Source organism: Perca flavescens, chromosome 18 (genome assembly GCF_004354835.1).
Source record: "Perca flavescens isolate YP-PL-M2 chromosome 18, PFLA_1.0, whole genome shotgun sequence".
NCBI lineage: Eukaryota > Metazoa > Chordata > Actinopteri > Perciformes > Percidae > Perca > Perca flavescens.
This window is the reverse complement of record NC_041348.1, coordinates 1,071,104-1,096,128: the sequence shown is the minus strand read 5'-3', so window position 1 is coordinate 1,096,128 and position 25,025 is coordinate 1,071,104. Positions and strand designations below refer to the sequence as shown.

Genomic DNA, 25,025 nt, shown 5'->3' with positions numbered 1-25,025 from the left:
AGATAATGGACACTAAAACTTTCCAAGTTCATTCCCGAGGCAATTTTGCAGAGGCATCGTTAGCGCCGCCCCAAGACACCCAAGACAGGGACTGCCCATTTCTCCGACACTCCATTGTTCCAACCTCTCAATAACCCAAAAAATTCCCTTTGCTCCTACAGCCCACTAGTCCGACGTCCCGCTAGTGGCGAAATTACGAATCCCACTATGGCTACGCTGAGACCCGCCCTACGAAGCAGCTCGATTGGTTGGGGTTAGGCATTTGACCTCGAGTGGTTAAGGTTAGGATAGCCGATTGGTCAGGGGATAGGACCTGTACAAATGGGGTCACGTTGCCTTGGGTAAGCATGGACGCCTGGCCAATAAGTGCTATTGAAGGGCGGGTCTTGGCATGGCCATAGTGGGATTCGTAATATCGCTGGTGGACATCGGACTAGTGGGCTGTAGGACCAAAGGGAATTTTTCAGGTTTTTGGGAGAAATTACATGGCAACGCCCAAGACGCCCAAGACGATTGATCCAATAAGTGCATTCAGCAAGAATCACATAGAAGAAACACAGCTTCAAATAAACCAAACTACAAAGTGATACATGTAAATGCAATTTATTTATTTTTCAATTATGCAGTTGGAAGAGATGTGTGAAGATATGTAGACTTTCAGCTGTCCTGTCCCTTATTGATTTGAAAGTTTCTAGTGTGCAGTAAAATATCCTGCATCTTAAACAAGTTTTATTTAGCTTTTCTCTATTTCTAACAAGTTGCACCATCTTTGAATAATACAACTATATTTTGTTGAAGGCAAATGTAATAAAGTTACATACCCTTTCTGTACTTAGGATTTCTTGCGTAGCAGTATTGATCGGGTGGATTGGTGAAATCTCCCTCCCCCAATATTGTAATGAATGCCTCCCAAAGCTAAAAGAAAAGAAATGCTTCCCTCAATATTCAGTATTAAACCGACTCCAAAACAAACTGGATGCTCATGAACTCCTGCTGCTCCTTGTTGGTTGCCATGTCAACCAGCAACATTGAACACAACAGCTGTGCGCGGCTCCTAAGGGCTTGCAGAGGTTTTTGGCCGGTCTGTATGCACAGTTGGTGACTCACAGGTCTACACAGGTAAAACAGTCAGTGTTTAAATCGCAGCATCCCCGATGTACATGTTAAATAAACCGGCGTGTCACATCTGGACTGGTGTTTTTAGCATGTTTCTAACCCTAGCCTACAGTGTGTCCTGTCTGTGTTCTGTCTTTTACTCAACATCCAACAAGTATAAATACACAATTAGAATATGTTATATATATATATATATATATTTGTTTTTAGGGTACCAACAAAGGTTGGTCCCCTTCATTGTCCCACTCGAGATTCCGCCTTTGAGCCGCTGAATAGTGATTTATTGACAAGCTGTGGTCATTCAAACACAGAATAAAGAAACTTGGTTGTGGTGAAGAGTAGACTGAATTTGACAGCAGCTGACTTTAAAAACATTGCTCTTCAACAGGCAAACTATTGTAATAGTATTGGCATTCTTCATTATTAAATGCTGATTGTAAAACAATGATTATAATTGATTAGTATCTCAAGACTAGGCGTGCCAAATCAAAAATATAAATCAATACACTGGGAGTCCTAGAACCCTGGGTCCATTCCACAGTTTGCAGTAACACTTTGTTGTGACAGCTGCTGCGTCTACTTACAGCCACTTCCACCGCCACTGTTGAACCAAAATGGGCTTGAAAAGGTGCTCCCCCTGGCACAGAGCTGGTGCACGCTGACATGCACACTCTAACCGCCTCCGAGTGACCTTTGACATGTCACACACTCACACTTTTCTCTGTTAGCCAATCAATTAGGCAACAACAAGGCAAGACGATAGCTGCTTCATTACTGTCAGTGCTGAACATAATACCTCTAATGCTTAGTGTCACTTCCATACGAGGACAACACCAAAGCTTTAATTAGAGGACGCCATGGCAACAGTGAGCATGTGTAGGTTAGGTACAATGATGCGAATCAGACAGCATCCAATTTAGTGACATATCTCACATTAGTCAAGCAGAGAATTGCTATGACAGTCAGGGTGTTAAGGGAATGACACAGTGGCAAATAGTGAGGATACACACAATGTCTGTTGGGCTTCATCTGGTCCTTAACTTTAAAAACATATATATTCCAAAGAGGAAGTGTGCCTTTGCCTTTCACAATATAACCAAAGAACAATACTGAAATAAATGTACAGGTATTCTTGATTGAAACCCTAAAAACTGTGTAGAATGCGTTTCCTAAAGAGTCCACCTGAACCCAAGGACACAAGACCCGACCGGGACTAGAGCTGGGTTTCGAATTTGAAACCTTTTAGGCACCAAATGAATTATCTCTAAAGTGTTGAGTATTATAATACTGGGGGTTAGTAAAATGCCTCAAGATTCAATACCCAATTCTAATTCCTAAAGGAATAAATCTCATCAGCGTCAGCGAGCCAATCAGCATGCAGCATGCTTCTACCAAGGTCTAATAATGTCTGTGATTGGCTTTCTAACGTTAGACGTCGTAGAGACACGCAGGAGAAACTCTACATTACACAGAGATGGCTCACGTAGTAGGACCTGAAACATTAATAAAAACATTTGTGCCGAAAAAGTTCTTTTTTTAATACAAAATTAGTATTGAACAAAGTATCGTTTAAGAACCGGTATCAAGGTCACGGTAATGGTACCGGTATTAAATAATTTTGAAAAATGACCAAAACTATGAAAACAAGGCCTTATTTGTAATAAAGTGAAATGATCCTTTATGTGCAGCCACTAAGATGTATGCTGGGCTTCAGCTTGCCCTAAACGTTTAAGAAACACATTGCAAAGAGGGGGAAATCTTCCCCTGCCGGTCACAGCTGAGAGAGAAGAACACACACTCATGACTGCTCAAATAGTGTTGACTGAAAAACCTAAAAATCAGTGGAGGATGTATGTGTTTACCCTCTGAAATCTGTCTATCCTATCCTGCTGATACTGGTGTAGTCTGTTACAAGTAAACGTCCTGTATTGAAAATGTTACTTAAGTAAAAGTATATAAGTTCTATCAGGAACATGTAGTTAACATAGTAAACCATTGTAGAAAGTGTAAAGGATCCAACCAGTTGTGTGTTTAATGGTCTAATCATCTCAGCTGGACTTGTAGGCCGTTATATTGCTGGCTAGTTTACTTTAGAATCAAACATCATATTTTATAAACTACATGTATTCTGTTGGAAAACTCTTAATTTGTAAAATTTGAAAATACTCGAGTAAGTACAAGTACCTCAACATTTGTAGTTAAGTTAAGTAGGTTGCACTTGGAGCCTCAGTAGTATTTCAAACTGTTTGATTGTTCTTGTTTATTTTTTAGGTCATTTCATGAACAAAGTACAAAGCAGGGCTGCACCCTGAAAGTTAACCATTCTGAACTGTTAAACACTTACATCGACTTCAATAAAAGTGCTGGATTTTTAAGTGATTTTTCTTGTACAGCATCTTTTTCTATTCACCATCACTAGGAATTTTAAATTGGACAAACTAAGCTCGGCAGATTAAAACTAACTCAATCACATCATGCTGCTTATACTTAATATCCTTGCAATGCTTTTACGTATTGAATTTTGTTAAACTAAATCTAACCAACATTTTTCTAATGTAGGCTAAATACATAAATTAAGCAACCTAATTAATTTGAAGTTACTTCTTTCACTGTTGTACAATATACTTAAATCTGTTGAGTAAATAGTATTAAAATTAGTTGATTAACACAAACTTAACAAAGTTACGTGGAACCACTTGACATGACATTTTTAAGTAAATACAACTTCTTATTTTTTGTGCATAGTTACATTCGCCCCCACAGACGTTTTTTGATAAAGGTAACATTAATCCAGATGAATTCAACAATCATTAGCTATACACTGTGATGCAGAACTCGGCTGTGTATCAAGGACAAAAAGGATTAGCTGACATTTGCATAATAAGCAGGACGAACACACAAACCAACAAACAAGCAAACAAACAAAGCAAGAAAAAGAGAGAAGTAGAGGTAAATAAACCTTGAAGTGTCTGCTTCTGTCCATTTTTATGTACACAGTTTATTAATCAATATTTGTGGCCATAATTACACGTGTTTTCTTGTCGGGAGGTAATGGAGATTAATTAGTGACCTGCAACAAATGCCGTATGTATACAGGGATAATGAGCTCCGCTTTATGCTTTAATTTTTAAGTGATATTTCAAGTCATCCACGAAAGTGGGAAATTAACTTTAGACTTTTTAATTGTGTTTTTTGTTTATCTGTGTTTGTTGTTAAGACCCCCGGTGGCTCCATCTTCACGGTAAAGTCTGTCAAGCAGCAGAGCAATAATTAAGCAATGGGACTTTCCCTTTACTTAAGGTGACCTTCCACAGATTAGAAAGTGTCTCGCATCCAATAATCTATTTGGCTCAAACATTAAAGGTCCCATGACATGCTGCTTTTTGGATGCTTTTATATAGGCCTTTGTCGTCCCCTAATAATGTATCTGTGTCTGTAGCTATTGAAAAGGAGAGAGGGGGGGTGGCCTTGACCAACTGCCACTTTGCTGGTTTGAAAGCCATGATGTCTCTCTCTCATGGGTGGGCCAAATTCTCTGGGTGGGCAAAGCAGAGAAAGGGGAGGTAACCTTGCTCCTTATGACTTCATAAGGAGAAGATTCCAGATCGGCCCATCTGAGCTTTCATTTTCTCAAAGGCAGAGCAGGATACCCAGGGCTCGGTTTACACCTATCACCATTTATAGATAGATAGATAGATAGATAGATAGATAGATAGATAGATAGATAGATAGCCACTGGGGGACCATAGGCAGACTGGGGAAACTCATATTAATGTTAAAAACCTCATAAAGTGAAATTTTCACGCCATGGGACCTTTAACCCATGGTGGGGGTTGGAAAAAGTCAAACAAGGTGCTCTTTGGTGTAGGGGTAGTTTATATCCACGACGTTCCACTTCCGGGGTTGCTCCAGTGCCGCCAGAAATTCCGCCACATGTCCTTTTCGGCTGGATGTCCGTCCCCTTCCTCTTTCTTTGTGTTAGTGTTCTAACCTCCGGCTGATTTGTGAGGACTATGGTTAACTGCTCCTCAGATCTCTGCAGGGTAAATCCAGACAGCTAGCTAGACTATCTGTCCAATCTGAGTTTTCTGTTGCACGACTAAAACTACTTTTGAACGTCCACATGTTCCACCAAAACCAGTTCCTTCCTGAGACTATTTAGCAGAGGCACCGTGGCTCCGTCCGGAGCTTAGCATCAGCCAAGATGATTGTGATTGGTTTAAAGAAATGCCAATAAACCAGAGCATGTTTTTCTCCCATCCAGGAATGCTGTGTGGACTAGCCAGACCCTCTTCCGCAGCGCTGTTGAGGAAGGTCTGGCAATGCGAGACTAGTGCAGGGGTAATCCAATAGTATCACAACAGCATGAAAACAAAGGCACTCTTATGAAGAAAATTGATTATCATTATTGATGTGGTGGTGGCAAAAGGTAAAACAATACGACACGTTGCGGCACACGGGCCTTCTTCAGGGTGACTAACCAGAAGCGAGTTAAAAACAGAAAATATATAGAACAAAGACAGGAAGTGACATCATGCTCAAAACCATAGTAAAATAGAGAATAAATCAGAATAAATTAATTAATGAATAATTAATTAAAGACTGTCAGAAATCAGAATCCAGGAGCTGAATGGACATGCTTTTACACTGTGTGTAAAACTCTTTAACTGCTTTATTATAATGATACATCTGTGCAATATTTTCTTAATATTGTGATTATGTTTCTCACCTTAATTGATGCATTAATTAGAAATTGTTCCTGCATTAAGTCATGCATGAAACTATTAATCCTTGTACATTACTGATAGTTCATGAAGTACTACATGAATGAATTCATACTGTTTAATGGATGACGTTATGGTAATTCATGTACCATTACAATAAAGTGTTTTTTTGTGCGGAGTCTGAGACAAATGTGTGATTATGGGCTTTATAAATAAAAGCAGCTAGCTGCTGCATTACTTTGAGGGACTTGTTTCTTATGCTACACTCCATTACATTTCAAAGTGAAATATTGTTTTGTATTCCTCTACATTTATTTGACCGCTGTAGTTAATTAATATGTTTCAGATTAAGTTCCATATGTTGTATTCAATTAATAGTCTAATGATCCAATATTTCACCGAAAAAAAGAGACCCAAAACATCAATACAAACGTTTGTTGCAATTTATGTCCCGTAACAAGTTAAAAAAGGTCTCTCTCTCTCTCCTCCCTCGCTCTCTCCTCCTTCTGCCTGTCTCTCTCCTCCCTCTCTCTCTCTCTCTCTCTTTCTCTCCTCCCTCTCTCTCTCCTCCCTCTCTCTCTGTCTCTCTCTCTCTCTCCCTCCCTCTCTATCCTCCCTCTCTCTCTGTCTCTCTCTCTCTCTCCTCCCTCTCTCTCTCCTCCCTCTCTCTCTCTCTCTCTCTCTCTCTCCCCTCTCTCTATCCTCCCTCTCTCTCTCTCTCTCTCTCTCTCCTCCCTCTGTCTATCCTCCCTCTCTCTCTGTCTCTCTCTCTCTCAATTAAATTCTATTTGCTTTATTGGCATGAACAAATCAAACATGTTGCCAAAGCAGTTTACAGAAAATTCATATATAGTACATATCACATATTAAATACATACAGTCGGTGTCACGTAGATTCTATACTGCACTGATCGCTAAACAACACACTACACTACAAAACAATTACATTACACAATATAATATGTTACAGTTTTGTATAATATAATATAAGTACTGTACAATACTAAAACAATCTACAATTTTGGGATCATATATATTTATATAATATAATATCTTTAAAATAAAAGAAACTCACAAAATCCAAAGGCTTTGTTTATGGGGAGGCCTCCGTAGACAGCTGTCTGCCTCCTCCTCCTGAAAACTCTACATAGTTATCTGCCAGGATGGAAGTAAGTCTACAGTCTGCATTGAAAATATAAATAAAATAAATCAAACTGAAATAATGCAAAATTCCAAATCACCAGGTATCAACCAGGAAGCAGTGAGCTCTGAAACACAGTTTGTTATGTGTCAGTAAAAAAGAAAAGAGAAAAAGGCTTCTAATGTCTGCTTCAGATCAGTGGAACACGTGTGTGTGTGTGTGTGTGTGTGTGTGTGTGTGTGTGTGTGTGTGTGTGTGTGTGTGTGTGTGTGTGTGTGTGTGTGTGTGTGTGTGAGAAAGGGGCTCTGGAGTTAAAACAGAATCTGATCAAAAGTCACATTGGACACATGAACATTTAACTTTTAAGTCTCAAAGGTGACAGCAGGAACATGAAACAAACTTTAAAACTGTGGAGGAGCTCCTTGTTGTTCAGAGGAGCTATTTCCACCACCCAGAATCCTCCTGGCACAGGCTTCTGTGGTCTCTCTCTGTGTGTGCGTGTGTGTGTGTGTGTGTGTGTGTGTGTGTGTGTGTGTGTCTGCCTGTGTGTGCGTGCCTGAGCGTACGTGTTTGTGCGCGCTTGTGTGCGTGCGTGTATGTGTATGTGTGTACGTGCGTGCGTGTGTGTATGTTTGTGTGTCTGTGTGTGTATGTCTGTGTGTGTCTGCGTGCCAGAGCATCCCTTTGCCCTTTTCCTGAAGAAAACCAAAAATACTGAACCAAGTTGTGACATTTCCTCCTCCGCTCATTCCCCCAAAACCAAAAACATCTCCCCCCGTGCGCCTATTGGCTCTCAGTCTCCATGACGTTCCCTTCCTCGCGCTCCGATTGGACAACCCCTCCGCCTGTCCCACTGACTGACACCCCCGGAGCGCCAGTCTCCTCCCCGCGGCAGCAGACGCTATTTGAGTGGGGAGCAGCGGATTGTTGAACATAGAGCCGCTTTCGTGTCGTCAATGGGAAGCACGCGCGACGCTGGCAAAGCGAGTTACGGGTCGAGATTGCAATCCGCGGCTGCACCATGCTCTCCAGGACCATCCCGTGTCTGTGGATTACATTTTGCCTTCACTTATGCTGTCATGTAGACAGCGGAGAAGCACAGAATGCGAAGGAAGGTAAGTTCGTAAAGTTTGGACTCTCTTCCATGCCATCGCATTTGGAACAACATCCTCCAGAATTAATTGAGAGCTTTCCAAATACAGCAGACAGCTTTTTTTTTCTTCTATTTTCTCTTTGAATCCAACGCGCTGTTTTAATGACTGATCGCTGGGAGTTGTGTGTGTGTGTGTGTGTGTGCAGCGCAGCGAGATGCGGCCAGTGTGCGGGGATGACAGCGCTGTCTGCCGGGCTGTTAGCGAGCGACCTCTCGTTGTTTTTACGCACGGCTGTTAAACGCCGTAGAACACGGATTACAGGCAGGACCTGGTGTTTTTATGTTCCTCCGGCGCCAGTGCGTTATCGGCACAACTAGCCTGCTCCTTATGGATTAACAATACATCAAACTAACGTTAGGTAGCCTAATATCCGCGGATCGATCGTTCCAGCCGTCTCGCCTCCCTGGAAGTGAGTGAGCCGTCTATGTGGGCGCAGTTTCGGAGGGTTATATTTCCTTCCAAAGTGGCCTCGGCTCTAACAGTCTGCTCTCGTTTCTTAAGGGAAAATATGGCAGATTGATGCGGAGCCGTAGTCTGCCTTGAAACGCTCAAATTGGTCAAATTGAGTCCAGGCTATAAAACACCAAAATGAGAGGGGGTTTAAACATCTCCAACCGAGTGAAAATTGGCACTTTTAATTGATCGGATATTGGTGAAATTAACGGAATTATGTTGTGCGTAAAACCAGAAAATAACCGGCATGTCTTGATTTTCTCCTTCGCTAAAACTACAGCGTAATAACCGAGCGCGGTCTGGATGTTTAAATCTTCGGCGCTTATATATATATATATATATATATATATATATATATATATATATATATATATCAAACCAGAGGATTATTTTTACGGCAATGCGTCCTGGCTGCTACCCGTCTCACGACGGAGCTGTCTGCTGGTATTAAATATAATTTAAACAACTTCACTGTTTTTTGTTGTTGTTGTTTTTGTTGTTTTTATAAAAACAGCAGCGGTGCCGCTTTACGCTCTCGCACGCTTCCGGAACATAAAACCAGGCTGATTTGATCTGATCCCTTCATGGATTAAAACGGCAGACAAGGCGCGTGTTAGACGGCTTCACTGTAGTTCAATAAGGGGGAGAAATTAATCCTGACTTTGAGCGCATGTAGCCTACTGTACTTGAAGCAGCAGCCGCTGCAACAACTTCCATTCCAACAATGACTTTTAATAAACGGATGCGCAACATAAACTCCCATTTAATAGAATACATGCGTTAAAATCTCATGCGTCATGATTCCCAACACATTCTAATATGCGTGTCTGTTTAAGGCTATCTTTTTCTTCTTCATGCACACTGACAGTGTCTTCATTTGCCTCTTAGAAAGTTCCCCCACGTACACGAGGACCTGTGTGTGCTGCAGTGTATATATTCTCTGATTGAATCTTTTAGCGTTAGCTGCTGCTGCTTGAAATGAGGTCACGGGCATATGTCCTATAGATATCAATGTGTGACTATCAGTAATCAGTAATACCCAGATCTGTGCCCCTGTGAGATTTAACCACCTGCCTCTCGGTTTTCCTGTCACTAGTGATTCTGCTGGACTCCAAGGCACAGCAGACAGATCTGGAGTGGATCTCCTATCCTCCCAATGGGGTAAGTCTGCATAATGTCTGCATCGCACCCACGGATGTACTCCATATCTTCCAGCTTTCTCTGATGTCCCACATCTGTGATAGGAATAGTAATATTTAGAGGAGGCATGTATTGAAACATACATAAGGATCAGTAACACGCCATTTCCAAAATGAAAGACGAAGCATGCAAGAAGGCTGTTTCTGCTGCTAAACTCTTGACTTTACCAGTCAGATTAAAAGCAGGCCGCGAGAAACTTTTTAAATAAATAATGTGAGCAGAAGCAGATAAACTGAGCACAATCATTTTTTTTATAGATGTTGCGATAAAAATAAAAGCCAACTGCTAATCTCCCTGTATTCACTACAGATTATTGTATACAGTAAAGTCTAAAAGGACTGTATTTCTTATACCTTTTGTCATATTTGTCACGGAGTAATCCCCTCCAGTTTGAATTCCAATCATCCAATGTCTATCTCGGTTTGATGCCTTTCACATCTTAGTTCCACATGGTGACGTCTCTAATCAGGGTTCCCCCAGTGTATTGCAAGGCCGAAATTGACCCCCACTAGGCCTAAACCAATGGGAAATATTTTTTCATGTATTTTTAAGACTTTTTTTAAACTACAGTTACAGAGTGGGGCTTTAGCTTTTAGCACTCACTTAATGTAGGGCCCTATGGAATCTGTCTTATAGCTTTTTTAAATTCTTAATTTTGCGATTCTGTCCATGATTCTGTTATCACTGAAACTATTGGACTCTACATTAATGCTGCCATCAGTCTGGGACTGGCCCCAGCCGGGCCCTCGTCAAAAAAAGAGACACTTGCCACCAGGGCCTAACAACTTTTCTGGGGGAAACCCTGTTAATGGCTTTGTCCATGGTCTGTCTGCTTGTTTCAGTGGGAAGAGATCAGCGGCTTGGATGAGAACTACACTCCCATTCGCACATACCAGGTTTGCCAAGTCATGGAGCCCAATCAGAATAACTGGCTTCGGACTAACTGGATAGAGAAGGGCAATGCCCAGAGAATTTTTGTGGAACTGAAGTTCACCTTGAGGGATTGTAACAGCCTACCCGGAGTGGTGGGCACATGCAAGGAGACATTCAACCTGTATTACCAGGAAACAGATTCGGAGGTGGGCAGGAGCCTGCGCGAGAACCAGTATGTGAAAATTGACACGATCGCCGCAGATGAAAGCTTCACCCAGGGCGACCTGGGCGAGAGGAAGATGAAGCTGAATACAGAAGTGCGCATCATCGGCCCCCTGTCCCGGCGGGGCTTCTACCTGGCCTTCCAGGACGTCGGGGCGTGCATCGCCCTGGTCTCTGTCAAAGTCTATTACAAGAAGTGTTGGTCCATCATCGAGAACCTGGCCACGTTCCCGGACACGGTGACGGGATCAGAGTTCTCCTCGCTGGTGGAGGTCGAGGGCATGTGCGTGAGCGACGCCGAGGAGGAGGCCGACAACTCTCCCAAGATGCACTGCAGTGCCGAAGGGGAATGGCTCGTGCCCATTGGGAAATGTATATGCAAAGCTGGATTTCATCAGAAAGGAGACGCATGTGAACGTGAGTACCTTTTATTGCCACAAAACATATTTTAAGGAGTGATTTCATTTAGTAATTAGAATTCACAGAGTTTTTATTCTTAAAATAATCTTTAGCAATCAGTCAGGGGCATCCTGGAACGTGAGGTGTGCCAAGAGAAAAACACAATAAACTGGAGAGTATTTGTGATTTGATTATGCAAAGCAGGTAAATGATAATTTTAGGCATCGCTGGCTGAAAAGTTCTGTTGGCAAATGGGATGAAAGCAGCTGATTTGACAGCAGTAAAGATGGATAACGTGTTGAGGCCAAACATGCTCAGTGTAATAATTGAAATCTGTGGCTCTTTATAGCCATGATTCTGTTGACACAGGGATTAAATAATAACTCTGCTGATTCTGTCTTTCTTACTGGCAACGATCCAAGACAATCACTAGCAGAATACACAGGTCTAGAGGCAGTCCGGCCAGTCTCTCAGTATCGTTCTAGCCGGGCCTAATGACCCTGACAGAGAGGGGAAACAAATAGCCGTCGCACTGTGGCATTTAGGCCTCAGGATATTTATGAAGAAGCCTAACAGGAAGGGCAAACACAGCCTCGCCGTGGCTCGGTTTTTGCCTTGTTGTGGTGCTGGATCCTGCCGCACAATTAACAATAACGGGCTTTCTGTGAGGATTATTTTCAGTGGGCACCTGACTCCAAAGATAAAAAAATCACGATGGGTTGAAAGGGGGTGACTTAGGTCACACAACTGAAGTGGCCTGACTGGTGAGCCAAGGTTTTTTTTTTCTTTTTTTGGGGCAACCTCAATCTAAGCAGCTTATGAGGAGCAGCAGCCAGTAATAATTGAATGGAATGTGTCTAAGAGCAAATTAGTGTCCCTGGCAGACAAGCTTTTATGCCATGCTGTCATCCATTAGGGAACCCACTGAGGGAGGTGTGTTAATGAAATGTATTAGCCCATGTAATTTAGAGCAGCGCAACCCGCCTCAAGTTGTGCTATGTCTCTAATGTTAGCGGGCTATCGCTGATTCAAGCCCACAGAGCTTCTCTTTATTGTTCCTGTTGTTTTAATATGCATAGATGTAAGATCCACTTGTGCCCTTTGGTAGAAAAAAAAAATCCCACAATTTATTTCCTCAGGGAGAGCGATTGCAGCATTACAACCAACAGCTCCGGTCATTTCAGCTACCTTTGCTTATTATGTCTTGGTGCAAAGCCCTCAAAACGGGGGACTGTTGCATCACTCTGTTAATTAATGTGTTCACGTTTCAACTCAAACAAATAGCTAGATGTAGACCGCAGTGTGGAGGAAAAAGGCTCCATCAAGTGTATGTGGATCAAATTCCAGTCTTGACACTGTACCTTTATGAGCTTTATCTCCACTGAGGCATGCAGAGCCTTTGTATTAAGGGGTAGTTAATCTAAATAAAATGAGAATCACAGTGCACCATCAGCACTTTGTTCAGCAGCTCCACTGACATTAAATTGTCCATTCAGTAGTTTCCCCGAGCACAATCTAAAAGCTGTTCACAGTGTTTTCTATCAGCTGAACAGCAGAGCAATAAGTCCAAGTGGCTGTGACCGTTAAAAATGTGGAACCCTGGCATTTGGACCTCGGACTAGCTTGTCTTAGTAGTGTGAAAGTACATCTTTATAATGGTGCCCCAGGCTGATGCTGCACCTGTAGTATTAAGGGTTCAGGATGCTTCACACTAACTCGTTCGTGCAAACTGTGGTCCGAACATATCTAAGGGCTGGGTTTTTAATGGGCAAACGAGTCATCGAGAGTGGGGAGATGAATTGCACAAATTGGGGTAACAGTGCACAATTTTATTCTTGGTGTTGCACTCGTTTCTACATAAAATGTGGGAAATATAAAAAGGGAACTTGAGACATTAGTTCCAACCCATCCTACTTTCAGTGGGTATAATTGTCAGACTGTCGGTTTGGGAAAGTTACAAAGGTTATGGCAAACCCCCTGATTACATCATTGGAGAGCAGGTTTCAGATGCTGTTATACTATCCGGCACATTTTAGCACATTTGCATTGAACTGTTCAAACATATTTGCTGTCGATTTCATCTACATGTTCTCATGGAATCATTTTGGAAATCAAATGGACTTGTCAGAATCAGCCTCCCAAATTCCAACATTGGAGAGGTGTGGCGGCAGAGAGTTTCAGATGCCGTTGAATCTTTTGAAGCATGCTGATGCCTTGAGACAGTCCTTCACTGGCTTTGTCCAGTATCTGTAGTGTGCTATGATTATAACATGGCCGCCGAGTAAAATATTCAGCCGGAGGGCGGGTGCAGGTGGAGTGAGCTGTCAGTCATGTCACTTGAGGAGCCCCCTCTGTGGCTGCAAAGGCCTCCCCCGAAATGTGTTGTGATCCACTCATTCATCACCGTCAGCGAAGAGGGACCCCTTGTCTTTCAGCCCTATGCCCCCCCCCTCTGTCTCTCTTTAACTCTTTGTGTGGCAATCTTTGGCAGTAAATGTCACTCTTCTTCTCCGCCTGCTGCGTTCACTGCTCTCAGTGTAATGGGTGTTGAAAAAGGCCAGTTGAAGTGTCCCCGCAGCCTGCGCAAGTGCGTGTTGTGAAAATAGCCTCCCATTCATCCGCTGGTCTTGTTTAGCGCTGGCTACTGGTGGCGGTGGAGCCACCGAGTCGTTTAGACAGAGAGAGGGCCCTTGTGGGAGGACATTGGCGTCTTTGTTTTGCTCAATCCCGGGAATGTATGTTGTCCGATTTTGACACATCACATCATTGTGGTACTAAGTAACCAGTGGCTGAGAAATGATTAACTGTTGACCCTCGACCAGAAAAGGGAGAGGCCTCTATCTGGGTGGAAAACAGATAAAACGGGTTCTATCTCGCTGCTATCGCTGCATGCTAACAAGATAATTAATGAGAGGATACGGCATCCTGTAGACGCTGGCACCATCCATCTTGACTGTCAGGGAGTTGGACAGAAGTTAGTTGGAGACTGATTGATGATTGAGCCCCCCGAGGGAAGGGACTGAGCAGTTGGGGGCTGACCATGACAGCTAACGTGTATGGAAGCCAGCAGGCGGCCAGGGCAGCCAGGCCCAGCTCCAGGCCCTGCAGAAAAAACTGCATTTAGCATTTCAAATGAAGCCAGGAAGCCAAGAGTCAGCAGGTCCTCATACATCTTGATGCTCCCCTGATTGATAAGGTGTGAATTTAATGCACCAAATGGATGTCTTTTTACAAACTGCTCCAGAGCTTAATTATGCAAATGACAAGTGTGCGCCGAATCCACAAGAGACCCAAATGGACCTAAATCACTCAGGATTGAAATAAATTGGTGATGGATGGGACTCATCCTGTCACTGCCAGTGTCTGCTTCCTGTGAATAGTAGCATTCTTCCACAGCCCAGGGCTCTTCCCCTGCGTTGTCTCGGGCCTGGCAGGTAGCACGCAGATGCACAGATGTGCTATTCTCTGCTCAGGATGCTAACACCAATACAGATGTCAGTACCCTACAACTGATCACTTAGAGGAGGACTCTGAGACGTGAGATTTGTTTAGATAAATCCTTTTAAGTCATATATATATATATTAAGTAAAATGCAAACACCCTATGGTTACATTCTCTGGAATGTTGGATTTGCTGCTTTTCTCTGTTTTATACCATCAGACTTTTGAAGACATCTGCTTGGGTTCTGGTGATGGATATTTTTTTATTATTATTTTCTGACATTTCACAGACTAAACAATTAAAAAAAACACAATTGTGCAGCTTCAGTTTGACATTGATTTCATTATTGATTAATATATCAACTATTGTCTTGATAAACCAATAAATTGTTTGGTTTAGCAAATAGTGACATTTCCCAAAAAACGACTTCTCGGAATGCATTATTTGGTCCAACCAAGAAAAACGGAAAATATTCACATTTGAAAAGTTGCTCAGAAAATATCATAGATTATTTAAATAATTATCTAAACCTGTTTATTACTGAGTTTTATTTGGGTGTTAGGAATTATTAGGGTTCCAACTAACAATCATTTTCGTTCTGGATCACATATCTCTGATTTGAATGTTCAGTATTTCAAGAGTTTGTACTTGTTGAGTCTGTATTTTGTGATAAAGCATAATTATTCCCTTCCTTGCTGCACCCCCTGACCGAAAAGTAGCTTGAATTGTCTTCACCTTAGTGATTTCCTACATTGTTTCGGTGCTCTATATGCTGTATGTAGTGGACAAAACAAAGTACTCGTGATTTTAATAGCAAGTTTCTGCAGCAGAGAGAACAATGGCTTTTCAAATTACAATAACAAAGGGAGATGTCGAGTTGTCTTTATGATCAGAAGATATCACTGTGCACTTCTTCTGGTCTGATCTAATCTTTTCTCATTACTAAAAACTAAACCACAGGAACTTCCTCAGAACATTAAGGGAAGGCCGAGTGTTTCAAATCGTGATTTTGGCAAGCTGTAATAAAAAGTATTTATTTGACTTCCCCATCATAGTGCCCTCTTTTAAATATACACTTCCAAATGAGATGTAAAAGCAAGAAGAAGTGTTTTTCTTTTTTTTTTGCTTGAGCTGGTGCCCGCAGTGCTTTCTGTAGGATCCGGCTTCCCTGTCAACGTGTCAGATGAAATACAAAAGGCTCATTTTACATGCAAAAAAGAAATAACAAACTTCCATTCACAAAGTCGTTTGCCTTGGTAAACACTTGTCTCAAAGTTACATTCACACGAAACCCATCCAGGCATATGCTGAAACAAAAGGCAAGAAAACAAAAGCCCTGTCCCGACTAATTATTGGCTCCAACTGGTTTCCAGGTTTATAGATATCCCACTGAGGTAAAGATGGATCTAAAAACACAGGATCTAGGCAGCGAGAAGTGAGGCTGCCGGTGTCTGGTCACTGCTAATGGGTTTGTGTCTCACCTCTGCTGATAAGCTACTGACTCATGCATACATGAATATCAAACAGCCAATGGAAAAGCTCGGTCCACTCGACTCTGTCGGTGCACAAACCTTGTTGAGAAAACACTATTAGGAGCATCAAAAACAAATCCCATGCGAGTATTTAATGAATACTAGTAACCTTTTGGTTTGTTTAATTTCATTTAATTGAATCTTTATTTGTCGGGGACAGTGCATATTAATAAACATTTCTGTAAATATGCCATAATTAGCCAAAAGGCTAGTTGTCATCTGCAGTCCCTGGCCACATGTTACAATAGGCTCCCTTAAAAGCCATGATAGGCATCCTAACATGAGCATGACATTAAATACAAATATAAATACATGTGCACTAGATAAAATCACATTACATTCTTGTCTTGTATACAACAACTAAAATCACGTTTCATTGTAGTTTTAAAAAAACACCAATATAGCCTATAAACCAGACATACAAAATGAATACAAAATAAATTAAAATAAAAAAAATAAAAGGATCAATGTTGACATCTTTGGCTTGTGACTAGCCTTTTTTTGCATTAGACTTAAATGAGTGATATGATGGGGTCTCTCTTATTGATTGTAGTACTGTATTCCACTGATGTGCTGCCTGGCTGAATGCAGTATTTCTCAGTGGGATTGTGCATTCCCCCCTAGCTGCACCTCTAGTCACTCTGCTGGTAGAACATTTGTGATGTAAAGAAACCGGATAGAAGGGGAGGAGCTAAGCCATGCACAATTTTGTAAACTTAGTTTGTTACTCTTAACTCTTGAGCTGTAGGCTGTTTGTGCTCAGTTATCACTTCCTTTTATTTACAGGCTCATTGTATTGTTACTATGTATCCAGGCATGCCATACCTTGTTATTTTCAGAATTTATTATCTACTCAGAAACATCACCAGTTGGCATGTCAGTGGTACCAGGGCGGCTGTAGCTCAGATGGTAGAGCGGTCCACTACCAATCAGAAGGTTGGCCGCAGTGTCTGAATGTGTGTGAATGGTGAATGCTTCCTGTACTATGTTAATAGAAAAGCGCAATATAAATACAGTCCATTTAATTTCGAGGAAGTTTTACGCAATTTGAAATTGTTTGCGAAAGGTTTTCAACACAGGACAACATCCGTGAATGGAAAGAGGAGAGTGATGCAAGGCCTTAAGACCATGTAGATAGGAGTTTCTTTGCCTTAGTCCTTTTCAAAAAATTGCTGCAAGATAATAATCAACTGGATTACTTTTGATACTGAAAAAAGTCTACATTTGATGATATTTTTTGTAATATTTGCAGTAAGGAGCAAATGTTTTTGAGGATTTTTATGCAGATTTATTGACGTTTACCCTCAATTGCAAATCAGAGTTTGCTGAAATTTCTGGGTAGAGTTCTTTGTGCTGATTTCAGAAGTATGTGTGTGTTTGTTCTGCTTGGACATAGTTATTTCTAAAATATTTATAAAAGGGTGCTATTTTAGATGCAAATTGTCCCAACCACTAAATGCTATTTCATTTCAGCATGAAAAAAAAACAGGGGAGTGATGACTAATCAGTATCCAGGTCTTGGAATCTGACCTGCCCCTGTCCAAATTTGAGGCCCCTACGCTGCATCACATGAATAGACAGAATCTGAGTAAACAGTCCTCATTCTCACACAAACAAAGGCACATGACCGGCTATACTGGTAAGAGACTTTGTTGACCCCCGTGCAACTTTGCCTCAGATAGCGTTATTTCCAAGGTGACGCAGGGGTCCGCATGTGACCATGCATAAGGTCAGGGAATATTAACTTCATTTACACATGGCTGCAGACCAGCGCAGCGCCACAATGGAGGCCTGCCTGTTGTGTTTAGTAACCTGAGCGCCCCGGCTGACAGGACACTGTCAAGACGGAAGATGGATGATCGCAGCAGTTGACCCCTGATCGCCAGAAGAGTCACCTCTCCGGCCCCCTCTCCCTGCATCACAAAAGAATCCCCTCCCCCCATCTCCACTTGCACTAACAGGTTTAGACATCTCCATCGATCCTCGCTTCCATACCTCTCGCAATTCTAAGCTGTTGCCCTTTTTAGCTATCCAAACTGTGGCACAGATGTCTTTTTTGCAATTGCTTGGCTGCTGACTGCTTGAGAGGGATGTGATCAGACAGGCGAACTCCATGTCAGAAGACAATGTCTCTGGTGTTCTGTGTTGGGTCCCCGTGGCATTAAGGTGAAAGTGATATGTGGCTGGGCCTGGGGTCTGGCAGCAGGGATGGCCCTGTTGTCAGTGGAGCTGCTCCTCTGGGATGCTCCAGACCACTGGCTCTTTACTTCAATCTCCCTTTAAGAGGAGAATCAATAACTTGTTACATAACTTTTCTCCACCTACATCCAAAGCAGAGGAAGCAGCACTTGAAATGTGCTGAGGATGTTGCAGGAAATTCTGCTGTTTCTTCCAGAGATTTAGTGTTCAAATGAAGACAACTTGGCAAAACAGGAGGTATCCAATGTTTGCATAACCAGAGGGCTTATAATTACTTTAGGGAACATCTAATTATGATTTTAATCATGTAATCACCTTCCAGTGATTTTTCTACACCATTTGATTAACGGTTTGGTCTATAAAATGTCAGAAAATAGCAACAAATGCCCATTACAAGTTGCCAGATAATGGAAATGACTCATTCTCCATCTACCCATCTAGAATATCTGCATAGCTTGACACTACTAAAGGTAAATTACTTTTTTACATTTGGGTGAACGGACCCTTTAAGAGCAGTCCAGATCATGGGCATCTGAGGCCAAGCTGGTGTCTTTGTTTGTCCCAACGGGGACCAGGCCACAGCAGAGACCAGCAGACAGTTTGACATTGTTCCATTCCTTTCTTTTGCAGATCTAGGGATAGAGGGGGACGGGGGGGTTAGTAGGGTTAGTAGGCATTGGCAAAATTCAGAGATAATGCTCAGTTGCTGACTGGGGACATTTCCAGTGGCGATTTGGCCGGTGCTGCAGGGGGCTCTGGATGGGCCAGACCTTTGGACCCGCTGCTTTCATCCCCTGAATGCAGAGTCCTCCCCTCATCGGCGGTGTCTTTTTAGCACAGCTGACCACTTGATCCATTAAAGGTAGCCGCCTGGCTGGCCTTAAGGGCCCTCTCGGCTGTTTTCATGTGAGTTAAATGAACTAAACAAAAGGCGATTAGAAAGGGACATTTTCCATGTCACCGAGAATCCATTTCAAAAAGCTCACTGCGCATGATAGCTTAAACAAGCAGAGAGCTCTTAAGAGGACTGTGGACAGACTCGACATACAGCTCGTGCTCCGGCCCAGTGAGAGGCTGAACACTCACTGTTGTAATGGCTTTAATTTTTAAAATGCCATCTATTTTCCACCTCCGAATCCATGCAGTAAATCAGCAGGAGAGCTGAAAGAGAAAACAGGTGTTCCTGTTTATTGTTTGCAATTTTAATTGCTGTCATTCTAATGCACATGAATCAGTTGTCTTTAGTGAGATCATATTACTTCCTCCTTTATATTTCAGTCAAAGCCTTTGTAGCTGCCTTTTGTTTGATGGTCCAAGTGTAAGATGTACAGTATCCTCAAAATGGAAGTGTAAATGAGATTGACATTATTCTGTTACCACATGAAAAGACCAAAACCAACTCTGGCCTGTCTCTCAATACTTTCTAAGTTAAGTGAGAAAATACCAGCGGGGGAAGTATACAGATCTTTTACTTCAGTAAAAGTACTAATACCACACTGGAAAAGTCCTGCATTGTAAATGTTACTTATAGGAAAATGTAGTTATATATATATATATATAACTACATTTTCCTATATAATATATATAGTATATATGTATGTATGTATATACTGCAAGTGATGGTATTCTGGACTTGGAGCTGATAAAGTGTTTGTTTGCCTTTTCATTCCAAACTGTCCCACTTTAAAGTTAAACTTTGGAGTGGCTGTAGCCTGACTTAGCACCGTAGCAGGAGCATTAGCTTCAATTTTAGTATAACTTAATCAGTGTGTGGCTTTGATCTGTGCTGTGAACAACCAAGCAGCCACTTCCTTCAGTGTTCCCCACTCAGAGGGCAAAGCTGCACGCCCTCCAACACGCTGTAAGGGAATGCTAATCTTCTCTTTGTTTCCCATGGAAAGCTACTTATCTCCCGCTAAGCACAGGTACCTCGGATGAATGGGTTGCTTGTCTGTATGTGTGCAGTGTAGCAGCAGCCAGATACAGCCATTCCAAGTATGTGTGGGGTGAAGGGAGGAACCGGCACAATATGACATCCGATTCTTTATCTGTTTAAAGTCATGTCCTTTTCATCTGACTTCTTTTTTGGCTTTATTGTAGTCATGTCCGAGGTTACCTTATTCCTCCGAAGCGGGAGGCGCTGGTGTTCGAAATGAACTTGTTTGGAAAGGAGTTTGACATTGAAACTCTATCTCTGTCCCGTGAAGAGATTTTCAGCACAGCTTCAGTTCTTTTTCTTTGTGTGATCTGCCACTGTTTCCCAGAGCTGGATAGGCGCCTCGCCTCTCACAAGTGGGAGATTAAGATGTCTGCCGGCGAAAAACTCCACCGCCGAGCATCTCTTTCTTTATAGAGCAGCAACGTACCCGCAGGAAACACTCGCAGCTTCCTTTGTTGCTCCTATGATCAGACTAAAACCAGTGTTTGAATATGAAAAATTCAAAAGTATAAACCACAAGAATGCTGAAGCATATTAGAATACTCTGAATACAGTTTAAAATGTCAGCCGGCACTGCAGCGGCTTAATAAATAACTCATGTCTTCCTTCAAGGTGCACATGATTTCTACAAAAACCTTTTCAGCTACAAAGGTCCGCACATCACCTGCAAGATGAGATCAATTGAGCTGTCCTTTGGCTTTTTAGGTGGAAGAAATACACACGGCTCTGATTTGTTTTCCCTGCCTGTGTTGCTCTGAAATTACTCACAAGATGTACTGCCTGTTACATTGTAGGGGAAAACACCACAGGGTTTAGTCCATAAAAGAGATGCAGCCATAGTCTAGCATGCATAAAATGCCAGTAAACAGAGCCTGATGAATGTCCACTTCAAAGTCTACTAGCCTATTTATTGAGGCAAAGAACATAAGTCACATCTAATCAGAGCAACACACATTGGCCCCAGGCTACATAATGCATAGGAAATAAGCTCTGTGTGAGTTACTGACATCCTTCTCTATAGTCGTAATGCACAGACATGGTCCTAATCGCATGGCCTGAAAGTAAAACCGAAAAACATGAAGCAAGGAGTTGGGTTTTTGAAATAGCATTTCGTGGCTGTATGAACATCCAGCTCGGCACGGGGCATTTTGAAATCGCTGACAGAGAATGTTTATGACAGTATTAACAATGGATTGCAGTGTAATAGAAGCGATCCCACAAGTTTTAGGGAGAAAAAGGCTTGTTGCCCCAGTGGGCGTGGCCTCCAGTATATTACATTTGAAAAGTAACAAAAACATGTTAAAGTCAAAACTCAACACTAAAGTGTATATCTGATTCCCTTCGTTTGAGCCACCAAAGTATTTCCTGCAGACTTCTCGTGCGGCAGCAATGATCCACAGGTATTTCCCTCCCCTCTCCTCTCGGTACCTGCAGCAACTGTTTCGATTTTAGGCTGGATGTCCCGGGACACTGTGCTCCATGTCAGTGATGGATGGTTTAATTTCCCTCCACAAGTTTTAACTCAACAAGCTACGCGGCGCTGCTATGCGTAGTTGTTGATCAATTAGCAGCACTACTGTACACGGCTAAAAACTACTACAACATAATTCACGTAGACTACGGACATAACAGTGCCACCTGTGGGCAACATAAAAAAAATATGATCACTATTTAATGTTTTATTATGCTATAACTAATCGAAACTTAGGTTTAGTCTAACTTTCGAATAATTTCGAGATGTCTGGTCATCCTAATTGTGCTTCAATGTGCATATCACATATTATATAGAGTGCGGTCTAGACCTACTCCATCCTGAGATAACTTCTGTTATGATTTGACACTATGAAATAAATTTAATTTATTTGAATTCCCAAATTAGCACAAACTAGTTGACACAGTAAATCTGGAGCTTTCTGGCTCCCCTGGAGGTCTGAGGGCCCGGGGGGTCGCCTGCTCTGCATGGTCTGCATTTTGTTAAATGAAAGAAATATATATATATTTTTTGTTAATTTAAATAGTCTAAAGTAAAGGCTCACCAACAGCTATTTCTCACCAACTGGATATTGCTCAGCTAGAAAAAAATCGTCATACGGTATCGCAAAATCAAAATCAGTGCTAAAACGCTCTGTAGTCAGCACCAGAATATCGATAAAACAGATATCGGAACATTTCAAAGGATACGCAGTTCTGTTCAGAGGTATGCATAGAGGCCTGCTCAGCATTGGATGTCAGAATCATGTATCCAAAAGAAAAGACAGTGGGAGGAAACCTACTGGTATTAACCACAGGCGACAGGCTCCCATCGTACCAGGCCTGTGTTTACAGTTGATATTCTGAAAGACATTTCCCTATCGGAGCGGCAGCAGCCACGGCGAGCGCTTTATGGAAAGCAATGGCTTTTTTTTTTTTTTCAAATAAGAAAATAAACAGTTTTCTTTATCACGCTTGACCCGTTCCACCTGGCATTCATCAGCGGCGGGGGCCTGCATGTTGGTCCTGTCGGCTGCTCTCCTCCCTCTGCCTCTTTTATCACTCTAATGGGGTGCTATCTCCAGGCTGCTCTCTCCGGGTCTCCACCGCCCCGCTTGGCTCCCTTCCGCGCGCATTCTTTCCACATCCATCCTGACACACGGGCGGATTTAACACATAATCAGGCCGGACGGGAGGGCAGCTGGAGAAGGGGGGGGGGGGGGGGACTGTGGAGACAGAAGGTCCCACACTAGTCACTCTCAGCCTGGCTCTGTTGGTCTGCACAAAAAAAGTGAGGGAATCTCCCACATTCCCACAGTGCAGCTCACTTTAAGTCAGCAATATTGAGACAAATGGGGAGAAACTCAATATCCCAGCTGCCCTGTTTGGACCAGCTGACCAGCTCCGTGCTCAGTAGTAATAAAGGGTTGTGACCGTGATTGGATTTGTGGGTTGTAAGCATGCAAGGAAGATCAGTTTCTAGTTTCTAAGACAGGATTCCGGCACCAACGCAATACTGATTCCATACTTTACTTTCCACATTCACATAGCCACAAGTCCCAAAGTGTACATTTTTCATCTGCTCATGAGGGTCCGCTTCAATATCTTTGTAGCCCAACATATACGACCACATCTACCCATGTAGCCTGTTCTCATGAACCATGTGTTTGAAAAGCTACGAAAAGTTAAGCACTATAATTCGTATGATTTCCATGTTCTTTTTTGCTGTGTGCGCTATATGGAAGGCTGCGGCTCGGTCGGGGTGGATGGATGGGTGTTAACAGGACTTTCAAGCCAGAAAGCGGAGTTCGCTTCCCGGGGAAAACTAAAGACTTTCACCCGGGAAATGTGTGTTCCTTGGGGGTGTTTTAATCCAAACCTCGACCTTTTTCCTAAACTTAACTAGTCGTTTCGGTGCCTAAACTCAACTTTCGTTGTGGCATAACGCTCACTTTTTGTTTCCTAAACTTAACCGTATTTTCCGCCTGAAAATACTGAATGTGATTTGATCAGGTTCGATACGTAACGGTTTTTGGTTATTGATGCCAACGACGTATTTCTGTTTGCTTTTGACTTTACTAACCAGCCTCAGGAAGTACATAGAAAGCCAGAAAACTGCACAGAAAATGAAAAAGGGCAAATGTGGAATCCCATCTGTCGGCAAAAGGCACAACCAAGTGCCATGGCGTCACCCCACCCACCCCCCCAGACAAGGGAAATAATTATTTTCTATTTTGGCCAGGAAGAGATATGTCAGGCTGTCGCATAAGGAGTCATCGCCCCCCTCCCTCTCTGTCCGTCACCCAGAGTGTCATGACACTGACAAAGCGTGAGACAAATTGGATGAAATTCAAGAATGTTAAGAAGCTCAGCTCGGAAGGGAAAAGAAATAAACCGAGATCTTAGAAAAATAGAGAAATCTGTTTCCCCCCTTTTTGTGTGTGTGTATGCGTGTCTGCATAAGATAAGGAGACTTTGTTTTATTCTTGGGGCCAGTGTGTGCTGTGATTGAGACACTATAGTCACAGGAGAGTTTGATTATCTCTATCCCACTACTCGGAGGATCGCTCCTTTTCTCCGCCTTCTATTCCTCTCTCTGTTTAAACCCCCCCCACACACACACACACATCACTGAATGAAAGTGCTTGACCACTGGAAGAGAAATTACAGATGCTGGCTCTGTAGCCTGCCGAGGAGCTGGCTGGAATGTAGGACTTGTACTTTTCCCCTCTCTGCCTAACCTCAACCCCTCCCTTCTCTAAGGACTGACTCATTTCTCTCAGCGTTGTCAATAAGCCGACTTGTGTTGTGTCTGCCGCGGAGCTCGTTTCAACAAACACAAACCATTAGCCTTCCTTTATCTACGCCAGAAAAGGGCCAGACTTACAGAAATGGGCTTAGGCGTAATTTATGGGGTGGATGGGGGGGTAATCAAAAAAGTTTTTGTCGCTTTTACCGACATTTTTTTTCTTGTCACCTTTTTCACTTTTCTTTTTGAAGTTTTTTTCCGATGATTTTGTCGCTTTTCTCAGTCCATGCAGACATGTCCCGGGGCCTCCCTAGAGAGTTGGCAATCTCAACCCCCCAATGTTGAACCCAAAGTTCCGCCCTTGAAAATGGGCCCTTTTTTTTTTTTTTCAACGAGTCACTCTAATACAACC

At 42.5% G+C, this 25,025-nt stretch overlaps 1 protein-coding gene across 5 annotated transcripts in view; it reads left to right on the top strand.

Moving 5' to 3' along the window:
• Positions 1 to 7,927: 7,927 nt before the first annotated feature.
• The window catches only part of epha7 (eph receptor A7), a 94,235-nt gene continuing 77,137 nt past the window's right edge, over positions 7,928 to 25,025 (top strand). For all 5 annotated transcript variants that reach the window (XM_028604777.1, XM_028604775.1, XM_028604774.1 and 2 more), the window contains exons 1-3: positions 7,928 to 8,096; positions 9,685 to 9,749; positions 10,631 to 11,300. In XM_028604777.1, the coding sequence (XP_028460578.1) occupies positions 8,003 to 8,096; positions 9,685 to 9,749; positions 10,631 to 11,300 (829 nt within the window). In that variant the 5' untranslated portion in view covers positions 7,928 to 8,002. The remainder of the gene's footprint in view (positions 8,097 to 9,684; positions 9,750 to 10,630; positions 11,301 to 25,025) is intronic.